The 23259-nt window shown below is 34.7% G+C and overlaps 1 protein-coding gene across 1 annotated transcript in view; it reads left to right on the forward strand.

The window, feature by feature from the left end:
• CCDC85A (coiled-coil domain containing 85A) overlaps positions 1–19714 on the forward strand; it is a 221036-nt gene extending 201322 nt beyond the window's left edge. The window contains exons 4-6 of the mRNA XM_063078677.1: positions 5978–6112; positions 9351–9470; positions 17840–19714. Of these exons, the coding sequence (XP_062934747.1) occupies positions 5978–6112; positions 9351–9470; positions 17840–17929 (345 nt within the window). The 3' untranslated portion in view covers positions 17930–19714. The remainder of the gene's footprint in view (positions 1–5977; positions 6113–9350; positions 9471–17839) is intronic.
• The last annotated feature ends 3545 nt before the right edge of the window (positions 19715–23259 follow it).

Here is a 23259-nt window from a genome sequence, read left to right on the forward strand (position 1 = left end):
ACATATGAAAGCAAATTGACACGTTATCAAATGTGTTGACAAGCAAAGCAAAAACATTCGTGATAATGACAGCAAATACTTACAGAGCACTTCTGTGGGCCAGGCATTGTGTTAAGAGCTCTTTTCATATGTTACCAAACCCATAGAGTGAAATATTATTGTACCATTATTAACCACATTTTATAGATGAGGAAACTGTGGCCCAGAAAGGTCACATAGCTTGTCCAAAGTCATGCAGCTCATAAGTGTCAGGTCAAAAATTTAAAATCAGGCAATGTAACCCCAGAGTTCATGATTTAAACTCACTGTGTTTCTCTTTTAACAAAAATTTATTGGAATAGATACCTACATGGCATTGCATGTGATATTTCCTATGGTAGGTGCTTAGAAAAAGTTTAAGTGAATAAATGAATGAATATATATAAATCCACGAAATTATTTAATATTTTAAACCAGTATTAAATATATTCTTTACTTCAGTTAATTTAAATGAGAGATACACTTTACTTTGAATATATCCAACTAAATATTATCATTAAAGTAGAGGGTTTCTAGCATTTCTAAGCCTATGGGCAGAAAGGGTTTGCCAGGGTGACCTTTAAAGTTGCTTCTAATCTGAGCTTCTGTTTGTGTGCTAGTGCAGTTTTGAAAATATGTCAGAATGAGTATTGACCAAACTGAACAAAATATTATTTCCCTGATGAGATTAAGCAAAGTATCTGTTCTTGCCCTATATATATTAAGGAAAGACTGAATTTACCCCACCTTCCTAAACTAGGCATTCATTCCGATAAGGTGTGAAGCATTACATGATAGTTTGACCATGCTTCAGGACTTATAAAAAATTAAACATCTTTAAGTAACAGGAAAACCACTTTAGGCAATCAATCTTCAGGTTTCCATAGTTGGCTTTTTATAATAGATATGAGGGTTGGGCTCTAAAATTTTTTTTTTTTTAAAGATGACTAGTAAGGGGATCTTAACCCTTGACTTGGTGTTGTCAGCACCACACTCTCCTGAGTGAGCCATGGGCTGGCCCCTAAAATTTTTTACAAGTGCATTACATCTGATTTATATCTAAGTGAAAAGCCTGTATTTTATATAACACTACAATATTACTTTATTAAATGTGATTTTAGTCAACTGGAAAATTATATATACATATATTTTTTTTGTATATATGCATGTATATGTGTATATACGCAATAAGAAATTCAGTACACCCATCTTCCATTATTCTAGAGTAGAAACAAAACTTACCTCAGGAAGAATTTTCATTTTTTTAAAAATTCCATTTTCTTCATTAGTAAATGAAACACTGTAAAGGATTTTTCTAGGTTTATTTCTTAGGTAGTTTTCTCCATTGCAGAGACCACAAATCAAATTCTGAGTGACCATCTTTTTTGCAATTTGTATATTTTAGATAATGTATAGTATTGGACATACATTTCTTAGTATTCTTTTATTATTCCTAAGGAACAATAACACTTTATAGATTCCCCCAAATTTGAGAAAAGAAGCATGATTGTGTAAAAAAGTTAAATTGTCTATTTTTTTTGCAAAATTGGTTTTTGTTCTTTTTATTTACATATGTAGCTCATTAAGAGTGATAAATAAAAGAGAAACTGTCATGTCCTAGAGAAATTTGTGCATCCTTAAATAAATAGATGAGAACTAGTCATTATTATAATCGTTATAGTTTGAAGGGAAAATGTTGCAGAAGCAGTGGTTGAAAACCCTATGCCAAATTCATGTTTGGGTATAGGGGAGTGTATACCCTGTTGGAATTTGGAGAACCATCCAGCCTCTGAACCATGGAAGTCTTGAGACCACAAACTCTGACTCATGCTAAATCCACTCAAGTGCCTATGTGAGAATTAGTCCCTCTTCCTCTTTTCAAAGTCAGCAAGGTGAAAGTCTCCAGGTCAGACCGACTTATAGTTATTCGTCTTACTTTAACCAGAAGTCACATCTTACTTTCTAATTTTTTATACTGAAGGTTCCTTGGAGGCTTTCTCTTTTAATCTTTCAAGATAAACCTTTATCTGTGTTGTCTGAGGTTTGCTGAGATGACTGGTCAATAAGGAGTACAGCCTGGATGGCCTTGTTTTCCTTCCTCGGATCACTGAATTTTCACTTTTCCTTTTTCCTCACAAGTTTCAGAAGTACTCCCTTTTCCACAAAATCCTACAATATCCCCCTTAGAGAGGTTTCCAGAGTTTTAGAGGAATAATTGACTATTGTACAGTTGTATTGAAACTTTTAAAGGCACTCAGTGATTCTTAATTCTTGACTTTCATCCATTTACTTGTCTACTTACAAGGAAGGGTACACTTTTTCTTTTTGATTCACATCACATGATTATGTATATGAGTTACATAAAAGGAATATTTATGAACATTTAATAATTTTTTAAAATTCAAAAATAATTCCAGTTTGATGACAACCAGATTATTGGAGTATCATTGGATTTAATGAGACAGTGGACCTCGTTCTACATGGTTTATACCCTCTTCTTCATATCTTATTTAGGGCAATAAGCTGTGCAACCCTTTAATTTGGGTGGTTACGTTAGTTAAGTAATAAAACACTGGATCTGAGAGATGGAGGGTACAAATCTCTCAGTTTCCTGTAACTTTTGCTCAGTTCTGAAGACTATTATATTACTGGCCATTCTTGATTATGTGGTGGATAAAGTTTAGGGTGAAAGCAGGCTGGACAGGATAAGACTCATACCCACCCTTGTGAAGAGAACCACTACATTATGGTAGTGTTAGTGTCATTTTCTTATTTTTGAGAGGAAGCTCAGGTGTATCTCCTCTGTATTTAAAATAGTGATGGGATTATTTTATTATAAAAAATACAGATTTGGTCTATATGAGGAAGATCGATATTCACTGAAGTACCTAAGCACATACAATTATTTACTTTGAAAATAATAATCATTTTAGGAAAAATATTAAAAACACAAGACATCTACTCTTTTTTTTGCTTTACTTCATGTTCAATAGCAAAAAAAATCAAGACATTATTATAAATTTTTGAAAAATATTTTCTTCTGTAAAGCAAAAGAATGAAACTTCCAGAGTATTAATTAAAATAATTTTGCTAAAAATAGCAATAACTAAAACACAATCATACAATAGCAAAAAAAAGACAACTTAATCACAGTAGTTTCATCTTGACAATTCTCTTATAATGATTTTACTCAGTGAGACCATAAATAATATATTTTCTATTTGTTTAGATGATCTTTTAAATTTAAATGGCTTCACTTTTCTTCCTTAATGCTGAAGAAATCAATTATTGTAAGGATAATAATAAAAAATTTACCAAATCTCAACTTGCATGGAAGACCTTCTAGATATGCAATAAGAAGCATAAAAGTACTAATATAATGTATCTTTTTCAGTGATATGAAGGAATATTTCCATTTCCTGACAAAAGGTATTTGCTAACTGCATTAGGATTCAAGATTTCTATAATGAGTACTTACCACATAGAAAATAATCTGTAATTTACATCCCACACAATCTTGATGTGGAACATTACTCCACATTTAGGATGGATGATCCTAGTTTCTAAAATAATTTGTGGATCATGACATAAATCTCTTTATAAAGTGGCTGACAAACACACATATTCCTATGGGAATGGTGGGTCATTTAGGTATTCTTTTTTATAAATTTGGAATTTTGGAAAACTGCAGAAAACAAAACTAAGTAAAACAAAATTCTTCAGAGAATAGAAAGTGACTTTCTTAAGACTGTTTGGAATTATTCTCCCAGTTGATGGCCATAATATGGGTTCCCTCATTTTGAGCTCTAAAGTTGCCAGAAACAACTCCAATGACCAAGTTACTGAAGGCTTCTTATGTTTATGAAGCTGTCTTCAAAAAATACTGGGATTGACAATTGTAGAGCTGGCGAAGAGCTAAGCCTTCATTAGCGTATAACTACCATTCAGATGTTGTTTATTTGAAGGTCAGAAATGATGGCAGGCTCTGAATACATTTTTCCATGTACCTGGATTAAGAAAAAAAGAAGTTGCTAATATGACTATAAAGTCAGTAATAATCCTGATTCTAAAAGAGTGGCTTTTCCTTTGAAATGGTTATTTTATCAACCAGTTTATTCTTCCACAAAAATCTGGTTCTTATGTATTAATACTATTCTGTAATATATATATTTCATATATTTAAAAAGAACCATTTCCAAGACTTAAATGTATAGCTATTATTTTATGTTGTATCTACTTTCTGAAAGTGGGAAAATATTGTTCATTCTCTACATAGTAGCTAAATGGCTGCTCTTTCCAGGAGGCTTCTAAATGGTTGCAGATGCAAATAAAAAAGCCTATTACCATTGCCATGAAATCTAAGGGTTACATTATTATTATGGAGAGGCATTGGGATTTAGCCTCCTCATTAAGGAAGAATGAAAATAGGAATCCCTACATGTTTTACTTGATTGTTGAATCTGAAAAGCATAAGGTCTGAAAGATGCATAAGTCATGGAAAGAACCAAATCTAGATGATAGATCTCCTTACTTGTAAAAGTAACTATAAAATTTGCATTACTCATTAATGATCATTTCAGAAACAGCAGTATACAGACTGGGTTGGGAGATGAATTTTAAGACATCAACTATATTAAAAGTTGTTGGAAAAAATTCTTTTGATGATGGAAATAAATTAGACACTTAGACATGAAATAATTACTAAAAGAACAATGTTCAAACTAGTGTTGCTATGATGAAATTGTCATTGTGGCCCAAGTGCAGATATATAATTTTCTCTATTCTATGTGAGGAATAGAGTATGTGTGACTTATTTGATAGGTAACTGGCACTGATTTCATAGATTCAGAAGAGTTTTGTGAGTACCAAGTGCTGGTAGTCATTGCTTCTCTTTTTTTATTTCACTTAAGACTGTCTTGCCTTTTCTTTATTGTTCCCCCTACAAAAGTTAGAGTGTAAATTATACTAGTGCTATTCAGAATAGAGCACTAACTTCCAGGAAAATGAATCAATGAGAACTAGAGTATTATCTTCTCATTTTTTCAGTCTCCTAACATTAACCTCAACATTTAGACACTGGAAATTTTGGACCATTGTGCAGATTTTCATAATTTATCAAAGCATTTCCTTATTCCTTGAGACAAAGCATTCTTAGTTAAAGGTCTTAGTGAAAGTTATCAGGGAAAGAAAATTATGTTCAAATAAGTTCATTTTGCTTCTGGTCATTTTAATAGGATTATACAGTTTGGTCATGGAAAAAGCTGAAATTTAGGAGAAAATTCTTTGTATTTTTAAAATTTTAGTTACTTGATATCTCTAGTTCCAACAAATACAGAAATTTGGGAGTTAGCCGATTAATAAAAATTTTAATAATTATCTATATTTCCTATGTGAAATAGTTATTTTAATGCAATGGTAACCTCTTAGCTCATTATATACTCTTAAGTGTGGGGAATTTTTATTGAAAATTTGATGCAGTGTCAGTTTTCTGATGATTATTGAATATGGATGTCCAATTTGTGTTTCTTAGCAAAAGGGCATAATGCTCCCAGTTGTATTTCAAATAATTTCTGTTAAATTTTGAAGTTATGCGCTTCAAATACTTGGAAGACTTATGGTGATTATTTCTCACAGGTAAAACCCATGAAATAAAGTTGTTAAAATAGCTTCAAGGTTTTTTTTTTCTGTAATTTTAACTTTATCATCTTCTTTTTGCTAGTTTGAGAATGTAGTTTTACCTTTGCCAAAAACTTTTTTAAAAGTCAGTATTAGCTCTAATATTCAGGGCTTCAGATGGTTTTTATTTTTATTTTTTCCCTAGTAGTTATAGGTGCATGTTACAGCTTGCCATTGTGGTCATTGTGGTTCATTTCATTAAGCTTCTTGTTCTATCTGCTTTCTTGAGACTTGGGAAACAGTATTTTTCTGAGTGATTGTACCATATTGTTCCAAATATAAGGCCACCCAGAATAGAAGGCAACCTCCAACTAGAAACAGCTCAAATATGGAGAAAGGCTGGGGGCCCAGAGCCCGGCGGGTCTTGCAGTGGTGGCAAGGGTGCCGAGGAATAGGACGATGCCTGCCCACTCTCCCGGTGAGTGAAGACAAGTCAGCTGGCTGCATTTGCTTGTGCATAACCAGATGGCTTCTGCTGCTAGAGGAAAAGTTATACTGGGGGGGGTACAGAAAACGTCCATGAGCATGAAAGAAAGTTGCTGTGTGTGTAAACCTGGGAAAGGAGGATGGGAGTCGTCTTTCTCCTCCAAAACTGTCTTCTTCAGTGTGTTTTCCCTGAACCTGAGGGTAAAATTTGAGCAACACTAACCAGGAGAGAAGAACAAAGGTACCCTGGATCTTTCATGTAAAGGAGTTTAAAAGGTCAGTGGCCGTGAAAATGAATTGTTAACACCATCAGATGTCTCTACGCCAGCCCAGAAAATGATTTCTTGCCCTTTCAAATTGAGAGTTGATGCATGCACCACTATGTGATCATGTGTAGCTGGAAAATAAGCAACTCAAGCTGGGAATCACATTTCCAATTCATTAAGATTTCTTCTTTTTAAATACCCTCTCCCTGAGCCAGCTCAGTACAATTTAAATAAACAGGTTTATTCTTACTGAAATAAACTCCAAGGGGATGTTTAAAATCATTTGGTATACTGGCATTTTACTTAGTAGCATAGTTTTAAAAAATAGTTTAGTGAAAATGTATTAGTCAACTGAGACTGTATATCGATTGAACCTAGATAATTCTCCAAATATTGTTCTTATTCAGCTAAGCACATAGAAAACTCACCTTTTATTTTATAGTATTAATCTAGTTTTCTAGATTATAACAGAATCAAGCACCTCTTAGAACAGGAAAACTATTTTAATACCTGTTGGTGCTAAATTTTACCAGGCAAAGTATTTATTTATTTGGTTACCTTTGTGGCTTCCCAAAAAACACCTCAAATAAAAATGTTGATCTTTTTGGTTGGTTACTAGCTCATGGCTCTCAGAGCTAATTTGAAGTAGAACTTTAATCCTCAAATGATATATTTTCCCTCACTGTATGAGGGTACTTCAAAAAGTTCATGGAAAGATTTGTTTTATCTTTTAATTCTATTTTTCCATGAACTTTTGAAGTACACTAGTATACTCTAGGAAAGATCCTATTGTAACCCCCGCCCCTTTTTTTTTTAAAAGGAAACTGCTTTTAATAAAATTGTTCATTTGTTTGTTTCTGAATAGATGTGGCCAGGATAGGACTCTCCTTAAGATTAAACAATGCTAAATGGCCCAGATGATTTGGTTTATGGAGGCTATTTATGTTTATTTTAGAAATTCTCTTAAGCCAAAGTGTTCTGACAGATAGAGGCTGCAGGTCCAAGCAAAATCATGCCGGTACTGATATACTTACATTTTTGCCAAGAACCTCTGGAAGAGTACTGGGCAGAAAAAGGTTTGGAAGGAAGAACTGGGAGGAGGGTAGCCCAGAGTGGGAAGGATTATTGCCGCTAAATTAGCTTACCAGTCAGAGAAAGAATGGCACTGCAATGATGTGTCCTCAACGAGAGATTTGAAGTATACTCTGTGTGACCTGAGAAGTCTTTCCAGAAGGGATTATAAGGATGGTACAAGGAAGAAAAGAGAACAGTCGAGGATGAGGGTTATTCTAGGAAGAGAACTTCCTTTACAACTCCTTAGTTTTGGAACCATTTAATCTCTACAGAGAAAGATGTCCAAAATTTGGTGGTGCGGGGAGAGTATGCCCTGTAACCATCTTTAAACTTTGAATAATTTCCCTTCTGTTATTTATGTAAGCTGTAATTAGGTCTGATTTGATCTGATTTACAAATACAGGAAAATAAATTTTATAATTTATTTTTTTCCAGAGGGGGTTGGGGCTGTTGTAATTGGCAGTCCTGTGTTATCACCTGCTATTAATTTAAGTATTAGTAGTAATGGAGGACAGAAGCAGATGTCACCTAAGTGTCACATCCCTGTTGGCTAGTGATGGTGGGGGCAGGAACTGATTAAATGGCACAACTCCTTGAGCAGGGGAGAAAACGTGGCCTCAATAGGCTTGCAAGATTGCAAGGGGAGACTTTAAAGACAAAGGAAGAAATGACAGCAACAGGGGAGGGGGAAAATATTCCAAATTGCATAAACAATAATCTTTGTAAAAATCAATGGGGATTGTTAATTTCTCCATAAATACCATGGTTTGCATACAATGCATGCCCCTAAGTGTTGTTGTGCACAATTTTTCCCTGCCCATCCCTAAAATGTACAACATAAAAGCTCCCTGAAGATGCTGCGAATTAATATCCCAAACCACTGGTGTTTCTCCCTTTATGAATTCACATATAATACACCTTCATTGGCTCCTACTTGGTATTAAATTGACAGGATCAACTTAAATGGAGGCGTTATTAATCTATTAGACATGACAAAATCTGTGGATTTGTTAATGGGGAGAAATTAAAATTGCTCAGACCCTCTAAGAGTATAATCATGGACATAAAAACAGATTTGGAAAATTCCCATTTGACTTTTTTTAGGAAAGTAGATAACGACTGTTCTTTTTTTGCTGATCCATTAGTCTTTCCCCAAGCAAAAAGGATAGACCTCTGATAGAAATCCCCAATTCTTTCCCCAAGCAAAAAAGTGTAGACCCTGATGGATGACTGTGGCCCATACAGGTCAAATTAATCATGCCCATGTTCTGATTTCTCACCAAATAAGTTGAAGAATGACTAAACTGAAAATATGAAATTTGTGTGTTTTGTTTTTCATTTTTAAAAAGGCCAAAAAATGAGAGAATTGTTTTTTGAAGAAAATGTTAAATTTGGTTAAATCTCTTTGGAAAATGCTCTGCTATATAGGTCTTTCCCTCAAAAAAGGGTTTATGAGACACAGTTTCTCCAATGCAAGAAAGTGATGTGTCTGCCTTTTCTGAGAAATATGGAATGTGGCATTTCGCTTGCTGAGTGAGCATGTTTAACTCAGCTGTGGAGTAATTCATGCATTCCCTACTCTTGAGTATCTTTAAGTTTCAGAAATCATTCTTGCAGTGTTCTTAATGACTATTCCTTGAGGGGCATTGCTCTTTTTGGTAAATCAGGGGTGACATCTATATATGTATAGCCACGTATCTTGGTTAAGTTTTCTTGCTGATCAAGCAGCAAGTGTATTCCAATTAACAGGTTGACAGCATGTTAGGATAGGCTAGAAAAAATAACAAAATGGCAAATTCTCATTTGGGAGTGACACTGAATATTGAATAACATCGATGTAGTTATAAACGACTTTTGTTTTAATAACAAAGTTGTTGATTTTCTACTAAGGGTTCTTTTAGGTTGTCATCAGGGGCTGATGGGAGTAACAGTTCACCCAACTCTCCAGCTAGCTTCAGTGGACATACCACACCTTCTCAGCAGCCTGAACCTGTGGTACATTCTCTTAAGGTAACCAACTGTGTGCAACCATTTATCTAGAACTTCAGTTGTGTCGTGGCTTGTTCGCTGTAGTCTGGTAGTCCTCACAGTCTTGCTTTAACCATGGATACTTTATTTTTTGACCCCTTATGGTATAACTTTTTAATCTTAATTTTTGAAGTATGATTTCTAATTTTTTTAAACTAACAATGGGTATGAGTACTTATGGTTGAATCTCTAGTTTTATCGTTTTGTTTTGAGTAATGTGATTCATATCTATCTGCATCAAAGTTGAAATATGTGCATGTATATATCCATATGTGTAAAATATTGTTATAGGTATTTTATGTGAAATGTTTGTAGCATGGATGTCTGAAATGTAGGGAATTAATAGTTTGGTCAAAATAAGGAAGGATACCATATTTTTCTTTCTTTATGTAATTGAAGTACATTGTCCAACTTACTAAAAGAAAGTATTAAAGTAAACAAAAACCTACTCTTTCCTCCACTAAGTAGAAATTAGGTCTTTACACTAGGTAGTGCTTCTTTATAGAGTATTAGAAAATAGATATATGGTCTTAATCATAAAGCTAATTTATTTTTGGCTTTTACTTCAGATTCTGCTATGACTTCACAAAAATTTGGCTGAAATTTATCATTTATCTATTTTCTTTACCAATAATCAGCTTTCCAATAAATAAATTTAGTAATAAGTACGCACCATAGTAAAAATTAATAAATACAAATGTAAATATTTACCTAAGAGAAGAAACTGATGTAGGCAATAAAAATCATCTTAAAAACTGAGACAGTTCCTTGAAAAGTTATCAATTCCAAAGTTTGAAGCAATGCCCTTCAAATTTATCTGTAATTGCTAACATGTAGCCTTGATCAAACCTTTCTGAGCCATAAAGTAGGTAGAGTGCTTCAGTTCTGCTTTTGCCACATGAGTTTCCTAACTTTTCTTAACATTGTTTCAGTTTCAGAATGATTTATCATCCGACTAACTGAAGATGCCCTCTTTTGGAGTGGGCCACATTTTCTGTGGCATCATAAAGCAAATAAGTAGATGAGAATGTCAAAGTATTTATTTGGTTTTGTGATGATTTAGTTTTAGAAGATTTAGCTTTCTAAGTGTATTTTGCTTTAGCTTATATAAAATGAGTTTGCTTTTCCCAAACGTATGCTGATTGCTGATGAGGGAAGGAGAACTCTGCTGGTGGCCAGTGGCAAGCACTGGGCGTTTCCTGTCTCGGTTGGGATAATTCACAAAGTGAGCAATTGAAAGGAATTCTTGGGGAGGCACAACCAGTATGAAGGGCTCTGACCCACATCCAGTGGGTGTTTGTTTATTGACTGATGGACATCTCGTTCTCTGCTGCAGCATTTGGATGAACTTTAGCACAAATCAGGCACTAGCAAACTAAAAAGTATTTTATAAGTGGAAAATGGACCAGAGATCAGCTTCAATCTGTAGTGTCTGCATAGATTCCAAAAGCAACACTTTGCCCAGCAGTACTGTTCAAACTGTTCGAAAGCTGTTTCGGCCTGCTGCTGTATTAAATGGCAAGTACAGTTGGAATTTGATCAGCATAGTGAGTCACACTGAGATCTTTCCCAGCTTTCTCAGTGCAGCTGTTAGTGTGGCCTAAAAGGCAGGGGAGGGCAGAGAAGAGCGCCTCAATTTTCTCTGAATTCATTCTCTAATTTTCATATAAAATTTTTTCTCAAGAGAGGGAGATGTTATGTTATAATCAGAACACATAAGTGTCCTCCATTGGCCGATGGGTGATACTAAGCAACTGAAGCATCTTTATTGGATAACTGGAGGCCCTTGAATATAAAACGTGTTTGCGTCCATGAGTTAACTGTGTCGTGAAACATAAATATGTGCAAACAGTCCTTGGGAAATTCATCGTAAGCTCTCAATATAACACAAAATGGCCACTTACTCTGTTTTGTTTTTAAGAGCAACCTCTCTCGAGCTGATTCATATCATGAGATTTTTCTGCTCTGAAAGGAACAATTAGAAAAATGGCTCAGTTTCTCACCTACTTATGGATTTCAGAGAAAACTCTAGGCTTTAATAAACTCTCTGGTCATGGTTTGTGGGGGAGTGTGGTAAATTAGTGTGAGAAGTTAGCCCATTTGTAATAACACCATATTTTTCTTGCTTTAAAATTCATTATAACTATTAATTGGAACTTCACTTCATTTAGTAGAAATTAGCTGAGTTGAAGTACACCTCTTGGAGGTACATTACAAATCAAATTTGTAGGCAAATGAGCTTGTCAAGGAGCTCTTTAAGTTTTCTGTGAATATCCTCTGAGCACAGTCAATGATTTCCTCTAAGTACATGAAGAATGTGAATTGACTCTAATTTGGGGTGAGTATCAGAACTTTCAAGAAGTGATATCTATAGAGTAATAATGGCTGGGAGTTTTGAATTAACAAGAGAGTAATTTGTAAATTAGATTTTTTATTATATGATTGAACTCTGGTTAGTCTCAGATGGTATCTATGAACTTGACCTGAAGGTCCCACTTCATGCTTAAGTCATTTACTTTAGCTCAACTGTTCATTGGTGCAAATTCCCGGGTGGCACATTTAGATGTGGCCATCAGCATTGACCATGACAACAACAGAACAAAGTGTTTTATAGCAATCTCACAGTTTGGTGTGGATTCTATAGGAACTTTTAGGAAAAGCATTATTTTTTATGCTACATTAATGCTTTGGTTTATAGGCTGATACAGAGAAAAATAACAAACAGCAGTAAAAGCCAAAGTTTTGTCCCCTTTTGTACTATAGAAAGTATCCACATGTAAACTTTAGATATTTTAAAGGAGTATCATTTTTAATTCATTTGGAGATAATGTAGAGAAGTTGAAAGATAGGCCTTTAAAATTGTTTAAAAGCATTTTATCCTCAGACATTTGACTCTAATGAAAAATATTTAAGTGTTACTCAAATATTTTTGTTATATGGAGCCAGTGTTTCTCTTGCCACTATCAAAGAGCCATCTCCATATTCCTTTCTTTGGCGCTAGGAACACATCCAGGCAAAAACTGCAAGGTCAGTAGTTCTTATGTGCATATTCCTGGGTGCTGAACAGTTTCACCTGTCACTATTATTTTTTAGTTATCTTTTCCATAGGCCATGTCTACATATCATTTGGACTGTTTGGCAAATAATTAATTATACTGCTCATCATTACAATGGAGCAAGAGTTATTGACTGTCTCCAAGTGGTTGACACTGTCCTGTTATCTTAATGACCAAGTTAAATGCATCTAATTATTTTAGACATTAATGAATTCAATTGACTATTAGTGATGCAGTGGATTGTTTTTAATGGCCATTTGTAAATCAAGTAGAAATTATCCCACATGGATTTCAGAACAATAGACTATTTTAAAAAGATTATGCCATGTATTAATCCATCCTGATATGCAGACACACAGAAAAAGTTTTACAAAGTGGAGCTCCTTGATGGTTTTATCATAACTAACAAGTTTTTTTCCATGTGAAATTTGCTTTTCTTTTTCAACAAATCCAGGTCTTGGATGTTCAGGAAACTATAGATCGTCAACAGGGTAAAGAGTATGAACATGACCTTAGTGAGACAGAAAAAGCTATAGTCAGAGAAATGTGCAATGTAAGTTTAATGTGCTTTATTTTGTATTCTGTGTTGAAAGCCTCATCTTAGCTTAGTTATTGCTTTATGAATACCTAGCTTTTAAAATGCTGACCAAATGCCTTTATATTTTTGTATGGAAATAAAACCAATTTCCTTTGTTTTTATCTTCACTATGTTTTATTGCAGTTTTATTAACATAATAATCATATTACAAAATATTCAGGTCAGAGATGATCAGCCAATTCTGTATTCCAGAATGATCTATGAACTCTAAATATTAAATTTATTTTTTGTCTAAAATATGTATTAGTAATTTTGATAAAATAAGTGGGTTTCTGTTTCATATTTTTAAGCAGTTTTTTAAAGATCAGCGTTTAAAAGCTTGTGATAAACAAAGAAAACACAACCTTCTTCAGATTTATTTGTAACTATTCTTAGAAAAAAATCAATCATCACCTTCCTAGGTAGCATTTGCTTAGTTATTCATACATATGGTATGTGTTCTTCATGTCATGCAAAGTATTGTCTTTATCTTTCAGTTGTTGACACAAACTCAGAAATAGTAAGGTGAGATAGACAGAGATGAACCTAAGAGAGAGAGAAATCGAAATCTGTCCATAAAGTCAGACAGAAACACAGTTTAAAAAAAAAAAAGTGTTATTTTCCTGATACATATCTAATATAATCATTTTGTGGTTTGGATCTTATTGTTAATCCTTGATTACATTTTAATTTTTTTGAGCCATATGCATGGGATGTATCATTTAATCAAGTATACAACTGGTGAAGCTTTAAAGGGCTAAAGGGAATATTGTAAAGGAAGCTCTTTGTTAAATGCAAGAAATCACGGTAAAGCACCGATCATATTAAGCACTGATTTTTAATTGGCTTAATACTACTTTTATCCTCATATTCTTTTGGCTATTAGGGTATCAAAATTACTTAGAAATACCCTTCAGCTTTAGGTCTATTAGGACCAGATATTCTCAGACACTTATCTACCTGCTGGAGATGTTTCTGGAATTCAGTAAATGTTGCACAATAAATGGGCATTTTATGTGTGCTGGGGGGAGAATTTTAATCCCCTGCTTGCCTGTGTTGTGGCTGCTTTTTCTTTTGAGACTCTTTCTAAGTTAATTGTTTTTCTTTGCTGCATATCCATTGTCTGTTTTCAAAAGGTCACTAGTTCTAGATGTCATTATTTCCTAGTGCACCACTGTTCACCTTCTGTAGCCTTTCAACCTGTGCTTAAGGTTTTCAATTTGAATATTTGCCTCACATAAATTAAAAAATTTGAGCCACAAAACCAGGGATGCTGTTGCTTCTCATCTGTTGACTATGGAATGAGAAATAAAGTTCAGACGACAGGAACTGTAGAACTAGAAGGGACCGTAGAGGTCATCCTTCAGTGGTTCTCCAAAGAACAATGTGTGGGGCTTCTTTGTAATTCACGTGTCTGAATCTAACATCAGACCATGTTTCAGATATGAACTCCTGAGTAAAAACCCTAACACTCACATTTTATGTTTGGTAAATCTAAGAAGATCCAGATATTAAGTTACTTGCTCAAATTATTTTCTAATGAACAGTGAAGTCAGGAGTATACCCAGATCTTCTTTGAGGACCAGATCTTTCCACTTTCTCAAGTGTGGTAAGTCTGGAGACTTCCATTTTTTTCCCCGAAGAATGAAAAGCAGCATGTCTTATAGAGAGGACCATCTCTATTATGTTTAATGCCAGAATTTCTGTAAAAAAATGACAGGATTGTCCCCTTCCATTCCCTTCCATCCCTTTCCATTTTCCCTTCCCCTTCTCCTTTCCTTTCTGTTTTCCCTTTTTCCCTCCCACCCTCCCTTCCTTCCTTCCATTTCTGGACGTTAGAAAATTCACTTCTTAGTCTCAGAAGAAACCCACTACTGGATTGGATCTAGATTAGTTTTGTGTCGATCTTTCTGTTTGCCCGTATTTCCAAAAATGCTTCAAAAGATATTATTAGATGGTGGTGGTGTTCGCCATATAAGATAGTTTCAGAAAGCCAAAAGCTTGCCCTCCTTCTTTATTTTTAAAAGTTCTTTAGGCTACCTTTTCTAACTGTCCACTTTTGTCTTCGATCCCCAGAATCTGAGAAAAAATGCAAACCAAGTGAAATCTGATTCTTAAGCACGCTTATATTTGGAAACAATTAAAAAGCCAAGAGAAAGAAGTGTTGATTTGAAGTAATATTTGTGTCACTATTGTAAATTATGTGAACATCAAAAATACATAGTGAATACTGGAGAGAAAAATGCAGATGGCAAGTCAATTTCATAGATAAGTAATTTCTTAGAAACTAGCGAAGATTTGGAAGCCTTGGTTCCTATTAGAGGAACTACAGTCATGTACCACATAATTACGTTTTGGTCAACAATGACTGGATTGTATTTCAGAATATTATAAAAACATTTTTACTGTACCTTTTCTATGATTAGGTATGTTTAGAAACACAAATACCATTGTGTTACAATTGCCTATAGTATTCAGCACAGTAACATTTTGTATAGGTTTGTAGTTTAGGAGCAATAGGCTATACCACATAGCCTAGGTGTGTAGTAGGCTATACCAGCTAGGTTTGTGTAAGTAGACCCAATGATGTTCACACCACTGCAAAATCACCTAACAAAACATTTCTTGGAATATATCCCCATTGTTAAGTGATGCATGACTGTATACAATTTTAAAATAATGTCACAGAAATGTAAAGTTTTCTCATAATGGGATATAAGACTCAGGTAGAACTTAGAATAATAGAAGTTTTGCCATAGTTTCTGGTATTCCTCCTGGAGATAAGTTGCTGGCATCTATACAGTGAGAAGACAGTTATCCGTAGCACCATCAAGTTGATTAGTAAGCATGAGGTTAGTTATTCTTTTCCCAAATTCTGCTACAGAAATATACTACCCTCTAAGAAACAGTAAATCTATATTTTTGTAGTAATGGCTTTATTTTAGTTTTGTCTGCTTGGCTTGTGTAAATTCCCTGAGGACAGTTGAAATACTTGACTGGTCTTGTCAGTCACATTCTCAAACACATACCTATTCTTTTTTAGTCATTTTTTATTTATTCCTTTTTTAGTTAACAAGTCACTATTCCTGTATTCACCTTGGTACTGTTGTTTTATTTCAGAGTTCTGCCTTCTGTAAGAGTTTCTTTTCACCACCTAGTAATATCTGGGGTAAGGAGTTCTACACTTGAATACTTGAAGGGGAGTTGAGCTTTTGAGTTGTAACCATCTAGACCTTTGTATCTGTGATCCTTGTGAGGTCTTCCAGTCTATACTCTGCTTCTAAACCAGACATTCAGAACATTCTGGTAAATGTAATTGTATTTAGAGGCTAGAAAGGGAAAGTCTGTAGCATCCTTTGGCTTCTTGATTCAGTGTTTGAGCCTTTTCAGTCAATTTCTTAAGCAATGAGACTTTCCTAACTCCCTACTGCATAGCTTCAGCTGTCCATTGCTATATAAATCCTCTCCAGATGTTTAAAGACCATAACCATAACTCCCTTTGAGTACAATAGGACATTTCTGCCATGTAGCGGTGTCCGTAAAATCATAGGTGGTGTCTGTGAAAGCATAATAGTTACATTGGCTTATAAATGAAGGTAGACAGAACCCTATATTTTTCTGTATTACTATGAATGGTATTGGGTTTCCCTAGAGTATCCACTTCTATTTAAAAGCATAAGAAAAACAAAACAAAAAAGAAACACAGACTGTGAATAATTAATGAATAGACAGGTTTTGAGTTCATGTTAAAACACTGTAAATTTTTGTGCAGTTAACCAATCTGAACATAAACATTATAGTGAAACACTCTAGGAGGGTTATGGCTCTTATTGTGTATGTGCACAAACATGCACATGCCTGTGTGTGTATATTCCAATTAATGCTAGTATGTTGGTGTATTATTGGTGAATTCAGTAGTTTTACTTTTATACTTGATCTCACCTTTTGGTAATGTCCCTCTAAAATGGCCCAGTTTTTAGTATGTTGTAAATTGTGTCTCTTTCAATGATTCCTGAATATTTTCTTAGCTTTTCCCTAGATTTGGATGCTTTCTGATTTGGAAATCTGAATGATCACACTATTTGGTAGCTAAGACTTGTGATGACTGAGCCCCCCACTCTGCAGAGAAAGCCAAGGAAATGTACTACCGGCTCTAAGACTATCAGCTCAGGACTTACATAGCTCAAATACAAAAGCTCCATCATTTCCCTCAGTGGATTAAAAACTTTGATGTCTTTTGTTATAGATGTATAACATAGGAATCAGGATGATCTTGCTAAGGGGTTCTTAATTCTGCTTACACATTAGAATCACTTTGGGGGCATTTTAAAAAATACAAATGCCCATGCCTCTCATCTCCACCAATAAAAGCAGAATATCAGAGTGGGAGATACTGTTTAAGAGTTCCCCGAGTGCTTAGTGTGCCGCTAGAGTGGAGGACCACTCATGAAACTAGAGTAAGTCGGTACATCATTCTCTAATTTTGTCCCTGGTTGCTAACAAGATGTAGTGGCCCCATCTGCTAAACAGTTCTTGTGTTTCAGAAGCTTGTCATCACATTGTATTTTGTGTTTGAACTCATTCATGTGGATATTTTGTCTCTTGTCTTTGCACCCATCTTTTCCCCCTCTCATAGTTCCCCCTTAAAAGCCACGAATCTCTGTATGGAAGAGGACAAATAAGATGCTTACTCCTTGCTTTTTGTTTTTTGTTTTAAGGTTGTATGGAGGAAACTTGGAGATGCTGCAGGTTCGTGTCCTGGAATTAGGCAACATTTGTCAGGAAACCAGTACAAAGGACCAATGTGAGAAACACTTTTTTTTTCAAACATGAGATCACCACTGCCAGAGAGAGATAAAAGAAGAGATGAAGAAAGAGAAAAGACTGGGTTTTCATAAACCTGGACTCATGGAATAACATAGAATGATTGTACATTGCACATATCTCCCCTCTAAAACCTTTAGTACAACTTCCCCCATAAAGCCGATATTTTATGTCTCTAACTTCAACGTCAATATCAAACAAGGTAGCTTTGAAAATCTAGAACAAGGTAGCTTTGAAAATCAATATTTTCATTGGAACTAAAATGTTTTTAACTCCCCAGATCTAAGATTGCAGTTGGGAAACCGCAGAGTTGGAAGAGTCCAGTGGAGCCTCAGTGGTTTTGGTAGAGTTGACTAATTGTATATAATGATGGTAGTTTTCTACCATGTTGTATTGAAGATATGAAGAGGTGTTTGCCAGCTTCCTGCGTTTGAGAGTTGGGCACCTACCTCTTATATTTCAGTCAAGAAAATACTCATTCCAGATGCATAATTAATTTGGATGCAAGATAAGATTAGGTTTCTGGGTTTTGTTTTGACTTTTGAGGTGCTAAAAATACTATGTAAATTATTCTTACCAGCTAGAAGGGTAGCAAGACTTTGTAGAGTGTTTATCGGAGAGTACCATTTATTTCAATTGATCAAAAAAATCTATCTTTTTAATCCGGATGAGTTGCTCATATAGATGCATCTTGGGGATGTACCAACCTCCATATTCATTCAGTGTATTCATTGATGTTAATATTAATAATTTCAACTAATAAGCAAGCAAACATAATTTTTCTATGTGTTTCGAGCTGTGAAATGTCAATTTCTACGATTTAGTTTCTAGACATGCTGTATATTTAGTAAACTTCATGTAAACTTTAAAATACTGCACTGCATTTATGAAAAAGCTTTCTTTGCCTACTGCAGCTATCTTAACATTTTATGAAACTGGCGCATGTCCTTCATTATTGAGGCTAAAAGCTCTTGTTCAGATTGCTTGAGGTTTGAAAAAGAGGTGTGCTAGCTTTGCTTAGTTTATTTCTTATTTTCGGTATATATATGTAAAATTAGAATGTGTGTATTGGAAATGCTACGATAGGTATTTTGTGTTTATCCAAATGCAATGATAGTTTTTTTTTGTATGAATGTGCAAGAGGCCTGTGACAGAATGCTACATTTTTACTGTAGTTTAAGATTATAAAAGTAGGAATGCAACAATTCCCAGTTTTCAAATATCTTCTAAACTACTGAGATTTAATTCATAGTAGATATTCTTTGTTGTTGTTTTTAAATGGACTTATTACACAGTGTATTAATTGTCATTGGTGGGGGGAATGTGAATGAATTTTGTTATACTTTAGAAAATGTTACTGTGATGAAAATCCAGCCCTCTATTTTCAGAATATATTTATGAATTAATTTACTATAGAATTATCTATTATTGTAATTGGGTTACAGTTTTAGCCTCTCTTTATTTTAAAATGTTATATTTTTAAATATTATTACTGTGTAAAAGAAAATTGCTTGCTATATTTAACCTTCTCTCCTAGAAAAGTCTTCATCCTTAAATTGTTGTATTCCTACACTCTGAAGATACTTAAAACAAGTTTTTGTGCCTGCAGCAGAGCCTGCAGAAGCTAATACAAGGGACATTGGTCTTTTGACAAAATACTTGTGTAAATTTTGATACTGTATTAAAACTATTTTTTTAAAGTTCTGCATAAAATTGAGTATCAGGTATATGTGTTCATCTTAGCAATGGTAATAAATTATTTAATCTCATGGTGTTCTTGTCTTCTTCAAAATGTTTTTCCCAAATTGAGTAGACTCTGATAGTCCTTAAATATCACAATGCTCCTTTGTAATAATAGTAATACAGATGATTTATTATCCTAAATATAAAACAAAGACACGTTTTTAAATATGCTCATAATGAGGGATTTAATATTCAAAGATTCCTCAATTTGCACCATTCTTTGTTATAATGTATTTAAAAATTAAGAATGATATTTGAGTATTCAAAAATTGGTTTCTGTTATAAAATCCTCTCTTTTAATTCATATAAATTAAAGTGAAACTTAATTCAATTATTAATTTATTATTATTAAAACATTAGTCATCAGAAGGAAATATACTGGAGGAGAAATACTAAATAAATGGAAAACTTGGTCTCTGTATAAGCTTACATGTTATTGGGAAGGGTATAATACACACATATGACCAAGACATAAATAGGGGAACACAAACGCCCATATGCCCAGATAAAGAACACACAAACTTCTTTGAAATCACTCATTGTGGACTTGGGCTTTTGACTCTTAGTATTAGCCCCAACTTTAAATCACAGAGTAGATGGACAGCCCAGGCCCTGAATCTTGCTGTTGTCCAATCTGTTTATCAATCAAAATGAGTGCCACCATTGTCATGTGACCAGTTCATTAGTTTATGGTCTTATCTTCCCTGGGGCACAGGTTAATTTACATATCTTGGCAGAATATTCTTACCAGCCTTGAAGCTGATAGACAGACTGACAATCAGAATCTAAGCTTTTAAATGAATGCCTTTCAAATTTCTAGCACATGCTTAACGCACTGTAGAAAATTCAGATCATCTTAATGTGACATCCAGTAAAATACTGACAGTCTAATTGGGATGATTGTTCCTTAGTTCAATGAACATTTAATGAATGCTTACCACTGCTGTAGTAGTAAACACAGCTTAGGTTCCTGACTCATAGTGCTGACTACTCTTGAGAAATACGTGGAATAGTAGTGTCTCAGATGCCAGCTGGAGCTTTCTTTATTCTTGAGATCTTGCTTCAATCATCTGTTTTCTTGATTTGAGGAAGCAGTAAGCTTCCTAATGATACCCACTAATTTCCAGAGTTTGTACTCTGTGGTAAGCTTCCTGTCGCCTCATCTCCCCTCTACCTAAGAGGCAAACTGATTTCTCAATTAGAATCTTTGGTATCCATTCCTGGAAAGGATCTGCCTACCTCAAGCTGGCTTATTCAAGGTATGTCTAACAAGCTCAAGACATGTCTACGTGGAATTTATATTTTGACCTCTAGAAAATAAAGATTTCTTCATCCTGTTACATAATTAAAGATAGTATATTAAGTTGAACTATATGAAATGGCCAATATTTGACCATCTTTGGACTGTGGTTCAACTTCATATGATGACGAGTTTTTTTTTTTTTTTTGGATGGGAATTAGTAAATACAATAGGAGTTAGAGAAAAGAGTGTCATCACATTAGAATTATCTTAAAGGATTCTGTATTAAGTACACCACTGAATAAGGAATGTTTGACTTAAGAGGAATAGACTTTGGGTCAGCAAGTTCAGCATGTGATTCACCGAGCCTCAGTTTCCTCACACGTGGAATGGAGATAACATGTATGTTACTGTGTTGTTGTAAGGTTGTTATTGTCTCTCTAATTCCAGAGTTCAATGGTCCACACAATGCATAAGGAATAATAGAGAGTCCTCCAAGACATTGGAGCCTAGACTGCCAGGTCGTGGCAATTTATTCCATTAGGTTGGGAGAGAGAAATCACATCTACCCTGAAGGGTCTATCTACTACCACATAAAAACAAACAAACAAACAAAAAAAAAACCTAGGTGTATAGTTACCATACTATCAAGTTCTGTTTTTGTTTTTTTTTACAATGTCCAGCCTACTATAGGCCTTGTCACGGCTAATCACAGATGGTGATTGTGTGAATGGAGAAAAAAAGGGACATTCACAGTATCTTTTCAAAACAAAATTTCCACGACTATTTAATTCTTTGTTTTTCATATCACTGAAAAAACATATGGGAATAAAGACCTCCATTTAAAAATGGCAGAATGAATACCTGCTGCGGCTTCCTCTTCTTGCCTGGAACTCTAAAAATGATTTAAAAGATATTTTAATAGATTCATAATCTCCCTAGATCGTAAGAAATAGTGTGCTCCATGGGCCAGCAATTATGATGAATTCTTGAAGGAAGGGAAACAAACAGCAACCAAATGAAGAGTGAATCAATAATTCAAAATACGTGTTGGAGGGTATTGTTGAAATAGGGAAAATGGCTGCAAGGGTAGTCCAAGGAAGAGTTTGATACAGGCATTGCATGAGATCCTGGGGTAACTGACAGGAGCTAGGCATTGTGACTCCTGCATATAACCACTTCTTCCTTGGGTCAGGCAGAGAACAACAGAGAGTTTGTCCCAGGCCAGAGCAGAGAGTGAGCATATTTGAACTAGAGAAATAGGGCAAAGTCCTCGGAGCTGTTAACACCCAGGGGGAAAGGGATCCTCTAGTCCTAGATCATTAGCTACTGGCACAATCTGCCTAGAAGTTCGTCCCACCATCTTCTTTACAGCCCATCTTCTTTACCACCCTGTCTTGCTTCTCCTACAAGCAAGTTGTAGAATATACACAGCAGGCTAATGAAATTTCAATATTAAGTATACAACTGAGAATCACCTACCATTGGAGGAAAGTCATCGCCATGAATCAGAAGCACACAACTCAACAAAAAGGATATATGCCAAGGAAAAGAGTTAAAATTAAGGACTTCAGAAGTACAGCCAGTAGTCTCAGAAAGATGGTAAATATTGCATTTATTAAAAAGAATTAATTTTACATCTTGGTAGTGAAACTTTAGTGTCAAAAAGCTCAGTACACTGGCTATGTAGCAGAAAGGACACTGCTGAAGAGCAAGTTAGTGAGCTTGAGGCCAAGAAATTTTTCCAGAATTCAGCAGAAGATTTTAAACAGTCAGAAAATTAAGAGAAATGGAGTCTCCATGCTGAAGTTCCCACAGTGCTTTCTCTCACTCACTCACTCTCTGCCTTTTCCCTTCTTTCTTTCCTCCTCTTTTCTAGTTGCTTTTTAATTGCCCTGTTTTATGAGTTTTAATCTTGAAGGCTACCTCAAAGTCGTTTTAAGTGACGTATATAACCTCATTCACTGATATTCAAGAGTGTCCCTCTAAAACACTATGATCCTCTCATTTTGCATAGTGTTTCTCATGGTTTTGATGCCCAACTTATGATTCCATCTGGTCTTATGACCAAGCCTTTCCTTTCTTATCTCAGGACATTTAGTTTTCTAGGTCCTGTTCTGAAGTGATAGCATACGACATACATCATAATTGCCAAGCAATGGGTTCATATGCTAATCAGGAATGCAGTTTTATAGCAGCCCAAGGGTCTGAGTTTTTTTGGCCTTTGATTCTGTAGACCATTGTTGGGTATGTGTCAACCTTCATGAGCTTAATATAACATTTCAGAAAAGCCTTATAAAATCTGCTTTCCTTTGACCAAAATCTTGTTTA

Source organism: Cynocephalus volans, chromosome 14 (assembly GCF_027409185.1).
Source record: "Cynocephalus volans isolate mCynVol1 chromosome 14, mCynVol1.pri, whole genome shotgun sequence".
NCBI lineage: Eukaryota > Metazoa > Chordata > Mammalia > Dermoptera > Cynocephalidae > Cynocephalus > Cynocephalus volans.